General features: G+C 47.9%; 1 protein-coding gene and 1 long non-coding RNA gene across 2 annotated transcripts; one reads left to right on the forward strand and one right to left on the reverse strand.

Annotated features, from left to right (window-relative positions):
* Positions 1 to 766: 766 nt before the first annotated feature.
* On the reverse strand, positions 767 to 1967 carry LOC106046115 (uncharacterized). The gene is made up of 3 exons (XR_007165852.2): positions 1773 to 1967; positions 1288 to 1370; positions 767 to 1032 (listed from the first exon to the last, which is right to left on the reverse strand). It is a non-coding gene; the product is annotated as an uncharacterized lncRNA (long non-coding RNA).
* A 2217-nt stretch (positions 1968 to 4184) lies between these two features.
* LOC106046114 (lysozyme C-like) lies at positions 4185 to 7183 on the forward strand. The gene is made up of 4 exons (XM_013196952.3): positions 4185 to 4443; positions 4806 to 4967; positions 5617 to 5695; positions 6121 to 7183. The coding sequence occupies exons 1-4, from the start codon at positions 4290 to 4292 to the stop codon at positions 6179 to 6181; spliced, it is 456 nt and encodes a 151-aa protein (XP_013052406.2). The 5' UTR covers positions 4185 to 4289; the 3' UTR covers positions 6182 to 7183.

Genomic DNA, 7183 nt, shown 5'->3' on the forward strand with positions numbered 1-7183 from the left:
TAGGACAGTTCGGTCTCTATCAGCTCATACTGGGAAAAGTGCGAATGAAACATAGACTATGCAAAATGTCTGCTTGTGAAGACCTTGAGAAGCATTCATTAAACTGTTAGCGTACAACTCCCAGTGCTGGGGTGACGTTTCTGCCTTTGTGTGACTGTTTACTTTATCACTTCTTTAACCACATCCGTGACCTGACCACCCAAACATTACTATCTCAGCAAGCAGAGGTGATTGTCTCCATTTCTGTGGTTTGCCTCCCGTTCTACTCGGATCAGAAGACCTGGAATCAGGCCTTTACAGGCAATGATATAGTTAGAATTTCCCTAAACACCTGAGTAGCCCACTGTGAGGTGGATACGTGAGCAATTTCTGCTGGAGATAACCTTTCTGTGGCATCAGCACTTCCCTCATTTTTCCTCTTGAGGACTGGGGTCTTGCTCTGCCTTTGCTGGTGCACAGATGGATCCCACAGGGTTGCTCGGGGGGCTGAGAGCCCCAGACAAGCGAGCTCCTGTGAGGTTCATGGAGCTGCTCCAGCACGGGGGCGATGCTGTCCCTGAAGACTCGGGAAGACACGCAGAGTGCTGGGAAGGAAGAGAAGCCCCCAGCTTTGAGCAGGGCTCAGCCCTGTCAGGGTGGATGTGGGGAGCTCCAGGCAAGAAATTCCATGCTACAGGAAGGCGAAGGCTGGTGTCAGTGCACGAGCCAATTGTTGAGCGTTCCTTTATGTTTAATTTGATGGCTGACCTAAGGGGAGTGACTTTACTGGAAAAGGGATTTTAATAAGATAACAATGCAGAAGTGGAATTTACTTAATAGACAATGACTCTTTTATTTTTCTAATATGGAGTAAGCATAATCATAATAGAACTATTAGATTTATAATTGGAGCTCCAATATTTTCATTAGGACACGGGATGGGCGGAGGTATTCCATGACACCTAGACGTTGTGCTTCGCTGGCAAAACAGCTGCTTGCAGGTCTCCACATTTGCTGGTGAATTCGGGAGGAGAGCGGCACTACCCGCAGTAGCTGCATCATAGGATCATGGGGTCATTTAGGTCAGAAAAGGCACTTCAGATCATCAAATCCAACCACCAACCTGACACTAGCCAGTCCACCACTAAACATGTCGCTCAGTGCCACATCCACACATCTTTTAAATCCCTCTGGGGCTGGGGACTCCACCACCTCCCCGGGCAGCCTGTCCCAGTGCCCAACCATCCTTCCGTGAAGCCCCCTGTAGGAACGACTTTGAGATGCTGGAGATGCACTGGTCCCTGATACCTGTGGGATGCCTCTGAAGGTGCTACTGGGTATTTCCAATATCATCGCAGGAAAGCAGTCGTGCTTTGAGAGGTTCTCATTGACTGGAAAGAAAAAGCAAGTGCAATGTCCATCTTCAAAAAGGCAGGAGGGCAGAAGGATGCAGGGAACTACAAGGCAGTGAGCCTCACCTCTGTCCCTGGGAGAATCATGGATTCGGCCCTCCTGGAAGCCACTTCCAGGTACAAGAGTGGGACTGGGAATAATCACTGTGGATTAAACAAGGGCAAATTGTGGCTGAACAGCCTCTGGGATGAGCCCATGAATGAAGGGAAAGCAGTGCTTTGTTATTTACCTTCCCCTTTCTAACACAATATCCTGGATGAAACACCAAGATCGGAGGAAGAGGAGGTGCATGATGGATTCCTGCAGCCAGGGGGGAAAACACGTGAAAACAGAGGAGAAGTATGAGGAGGAAGGAGCAGCACAGGGGAACCGCCACGTACCGACTGTAGCCCCCGTCCCTCCTGTGCTGCCTGGGGGTGGCAGAGGTGTCCAGGCGTGAAGGAATGAATGTGAACCTGGGAAAGGGGAGAGGAACAAAAGAGAAATTTCCCCTATTTCAGCCTGTTTTTCCTAGGACAATAATTGGTAAGCGACCTCCTTGTGTTTATCTCAACCCACGAGGTTTCTTTGTCCCACTCTTCCTATTTCGTCCCCCCGTCCTGCTGAGATGGGCAGCGTGCGAGCAGCAGGGTGATGGCTTGGCCGAGGCTAAGCCTCTGTGAGCAGGGAGGTTGGAAGGCTGATTTCCCAGGTCTGGAGCTGAGGTGGGATGGCAGAGCTCAACCTGACAGCGCCTTGGGGACAGGACGTCTGAGCAAGGCTCAGTTGTCTACCTGCTGACGTCTGGTGTCATCTGGGACAGGATGCCCGAAGCATCAGCGAGGATCTGTCAGGTACGGAACAGCACTTACAGGAAACCTGAATCAGTGACCAGAGGCCACTTCGGGTACCTCAGACATTTCGAGACACGTGTTTGGTACCTGAACCTTACCCCGACCCTCTGCAGCCCAATGGGCAGTTTGTGTTTCAATGCAGACGGCAGCAGGTCCCACAGAAGTGACTGCAGTGACTGTCCTTGGGATCGAAGGCAGAGGGTGTGAAGACAGTGGGAACTGCGCTTTCTCGTCATCTTCTCAGGCACAGAAATAAACAGGATCGTGACCTGCCAAACCCTAAGGCGCTATTGTTGCTTCTGAGCTTTTGCTGGAGACATGAACACAATCAGTGATTTTACCTGTGCGTGTCTTGCAATTATACTAATCATGTTAATTCTCATACATGTGTTTCCTGCATCGTTGAATTCCCGGTACTGATTCAAATTAATTCCTATTTGTCACCATTTTGGCACCTCCCTGTCTAGAAGGGAGGTGCTCGAGTATGCATAGGTTCAAGCTGTGGCCGTTTCCTTCTCTCCGTGCCATCTCTGGACTCCTGAAGGCTCAGATAAACAATGACCCAGCATCAGAAGACCAACCCTGGTCAGCTGGAAGATTTGTCCTCTTCCTGTCTGCATTTACCAGGAATGTCTGCGGGATTAGGATTCAATCCACAATGGGAGCAAATTGGAAATGTAATTACGGGCAGGAGGAAGTTGTTTTATCACCCCGAGACTGTGTCCAACACCCTGTGCCAGGTGCTTTTCCCAGAAGCATGCCTCTCAGTTAAGCCTGGTCAGATATACCGGTTCCTTTGTGAACAAACTGAAAAGGGATTGGTTTTCAGATTGACACATTTAGCCCTCGTTGATTAGCAGTGCTGCATAACAAACTAGGAAGGACGACACCTGCAGAATGAGGCATCTACAGTCACCAGCTGCTTTGGAAAGTTTCCCATGTATTGTTTCATAATAGACACGGCTGGCAGTGTGAGTTTTTGGTAGAAATTGCAGTTGGTTTTGAAGCATCTGCAAATAGAGGTGTTGATGTTTTGCTGCGGACATGTCTATGACATTGGAGACACAAATATTTATTTTTTTTTCCCCTACCCCACTAACCAGATTGCTAATATATTAAAAAGCTGTATACGACCAATTTAGTAGGTATTTCAAACCCAGAGCCCCCGTCTGTCAACTGCTGCTTCCCACAATGGGAACAAACACGGGTGTTCTGACTCCTCATCCTGCCTTCTTCTGAACTACCAGACTGTGCAGCCTTTTCTAAGCTCACTACACCAACATAAAGTCTTTTTTTTCCCCACTCCCACTGAATATACCTTAAAATGTGGCCCTTCACAAGCCTGCATCCTAGCCCAGCTTCTAGGACAATGCCATTTCCAGCTCCTGGGTGACAGTAATCCACCCAAGGTAACTGATCCATAAAGTGTCTGTGTGGACGCCTCAGGAATTGGTACCTACACTGTCATAAAACTAATAAATGTGTAGCCAAACCCTAATTTAGAGGAACCTGGGGTGACCTCAGTTACTGTAATTACCCTAAAATGGTCCCTATGGCAACTCTGCCCCCATATGATAGGACAACACTAAATCATATCAACAGAGTATGCCTAAGGCTAATCCATGGGTAACTATAACTTAATCCTAAACTCAGTCTTTTATGTTGCTGGAAATGAGACTCTTAGAGTTTTCATGGCCTTTATCCACAGGTAAATCCCAGCTCGACTCCTATGGCAACCATAAACATAATCTCAATGCTAACCCTAAATTTCATCCCTGGGACAACCCTGTCCATGACTTCTGGCTGTGACCTCTGTCCATGACCCCAGCCTCACCAGGCTGGTGAGATAGGTACTAGCATCCTCCAAGAATTGTCTTTGGCTTTTGGCCCAATACTTTGCTAATTACTGCAAAAACCTCCCACGCTTACCGGACACACTTGATGAGCCAGTTGGCCATCCTCCTGCCAGCGGGAATAAAAGGCTGGTGTTGGCAGTCCTGGCAGACAGAGGGTTCGAGGCAAAGAGCTAAAGTTGCTTTGGCACTTCTTCGCAGGGACTGCAGTATGACAAAGTCAATTCTCTTCTTTGGCTTTCTTCTTGTCTTCCTTGGCCTGACTCTGCCAGGCACCCAGGGAAGAAAGATTCCCCGATGTGAGCTGGTGAAGATCCTACGCAAGCATAACTTTCAGGGCTTCGTGGGCAAAACTGTAGCTGACTGTGAGTATAATGAGCTCCCCCTGTACCTCCCTGCCCATACCACCCTTGTCCTTCTCAGCTTCTTTGTAATCCTCCAGCTGTACCACGCTGTCCCACCATTCCTTTGACAGGCTGTCTTTCATCATTTCTCTTCCTCATCCCCTTCCTTGCCTCCTGTTGCTTACACTTCCCTGCTTATGCATCTGCCCACCCAGACCTTTCTCCTTCTGAACATTTGTGCATCCGTATCTCAGTCTTACAACGTCCACAATTCAATTACTCTTCCAGGTCTTCATTCATCATTGACTCCTTCATCTCTTTCCTCTTCCTTACCCTGAGCATACTTTGACGTTCCTCCTCTGGGCTCTCTCCTCATCCTGCAGGGGTCTGCCTGGTGAAACATGAGAGCGATTATGACACCCATGCTTTTAATGACAACGGGGGTAAGAGCCGGGACTACGGAATCTTTCAGATCAACAGCAAGTACTGGTGTGATGATGGCAAAACCCCTGGAACTTCAAATACCTGTCGTATCAATTGCTCGAGTAAGTGCTGGGGCAGAGCAAAGAGCCTTCTTCACCCACTTGGTGAAAGCACTCTGCTCTGTCCATGCCATCTGTCCAGGCAACTCTTCTGGGCATTTCTGTCCATGTGTCTGTCCTATCCGGAGTAGCTGAGGGAACTGGAGTTGTTTGGTCTGGAGAAGAGGAGGCTCAGGGCAGACCTCACTGCTCTCTGCAACTGCCTGAAAGGAAGGTGTGGGGAGCTGGGGGTCGGCCTCTTCTCACACATAACCAGGGATAGGACCAGAGGGAATGGCCTCGAGTTGTGCCAGGGGAGGTTCGGGTGGGAAATGAGGAGACATTTCTGCTCAGAAAGAGCGGTCAGGCGTTGGCACGGGTTGCCCAGGGAGGTGGTGGAGTCACCGTCCCTGGGGGTGTTCAAGGAGAGGTTGGACGTGGTGCTTGGGGACATGGTTTAGTGGGTGACATTGGTGGTAGGGGGTGGTTGGACCAGATGATCTTGGAGGGCTTTTCCAACCCTAATGATTCTATGGTTGTACGGTTCTATTCATCCAGCTCCTCAGTATCCCATTTACCCTTCCAGATGAACACCTTTCCCTCTGCCCATCTGTCCGTGCTGTTTCTCTACCCCCCTTCCCTCCATGCTGACCTTTTTTTCCCTTCTCTGCAGAACTTCGAGATGATAACATTGAAGATGATATTCGGTGTGCCAAGATAATTGCTAAACAGGCTCATGGCCTCACACCCTGGTAAGGAGCTTTGCAGAGGGAACTGGGGATGGCTGAGCAGAGGAGACAGAAAGAAATCCTGATATCGTCTGGTGGCGATGGGGGGGAGCCCTAGATATGGGGGTGCATTTGGTAGGATTTTAGCACAGCCCTTTTCCTGGAGCTGGGAGAACAGAGGGGTCTTGGATCCCAGTGCTCACCCTAACTCCCTGAATTTCTCTCCCCTTTCCGTGGTGAGGATACACCTCTGTTTTTCTTCCCTCACGTTCTCCCAGATTGAGTACACCAGACTTTTCATTAATTTATATCTTTCAGGATAACCCTGCTTTCTTCATCTAAAACTATCAAAGCCTAATGAATTCTCTATTTATAACCAGTTCAATCATTATCTAACTCCTCAAATCGCATTCTAACTCCTCAAATTACATTATGTATTTCTTTTCCAGGGTTGCCTGGAACAAATACTGCAAAGGCAAAAAACTGGATTCCTATGTCAAGGGTTGCTAATTGACTCTGCAAGCAGCGGCTGTGTTCTCAGGATGACCAACGGTGAAGAGTGAGGTTGTGTAGAGAGCGACTAGGAAAATGGATGGGTGCAGGGAATTAAACGCAGCGTAAGGTAGATGGGTTGCTGGCTATCGCTAATACAATGAGGCTTTGTGCTAATACAATGCAAGTACAGAATTTAAAGGCTGATGGCTTAGTAGAAATGAAACTTAGTGGAAGTGAGAGCATTACAGGTGGATTTTCAGCGATTTACTTGAGTAGTCCTGTCTCAAGATTTTGTTGTCCTGAATGATGACCATTTACGTGTTCTCTCTGTTTTCCTCTCTTTCTCTCTCCCCCTTCCTTCCTCCCTTCTTGCCACCCTTTCCCCCTCCTTCCCTTATCTTCTTTCATTCTTTTCTTCCTTCTTAACTGAGATGAAGAAAATAAGATCATTAATGAATGCTGCATTAGTTACAAGACCTGCATAATGGCAGTTGCCTTGTATCTAGGGCAGTCCCTGGCTGATGTGGGAAGTACAGAGACAGAGAACTGCACTGAAACAGAACCTTGTCCTTAAATTTGTCCTGAACATCTGCTCCTAGCTGATGTGGGAGATGGGGCACTGAAATGTATGGACATCTGGTCTGGCTGAATATGGCTTTTCTTATTATCTTTTGAGGTGTCAGATCAAATACAGTGTAGGAAAGATGCAGAGAGTTCCTGTCTCGGTGAGGAAATACAGGATGGGAAAGCCAATTAGGGCAGGGAAATGTTTTGCCATTTAGATCACAAGTAATTTTTCCAAATGAATGCTGAATCCAGGAACTGCACAAATGGAAGGGGACAACACTTCAGCCTTCAGCCACGCTTGCTTCTTTGTATGCTTTGTTCTGCTGCTTGGTGAGCAGTGACTGCTTTTATGTTTAGACAATAAAGAGATGCTTTCACTTTTGTCTCCAGAGTTTGTGTTAATGTATAAACCAATTATGAAAGGTACGTTTATTCAGATGGCTAAAAAAT

The sequence above is a fragment of the Anser cygnoides genome, chromosome 25, assembly GCF_040182565.1.
Source record: "Anser cygnoides isolate HZ-2024a breed goose chromosome 25, Taihu_goose_T2T_genome, whole genome shotgun sequence".
Classification (NCBI taxonomy): domain Eukaryota; kingdom Metazoa; phylum Chordata; class Aves; order Anseriformes; family Anatidae; genus Anser; species Anser cygnoides.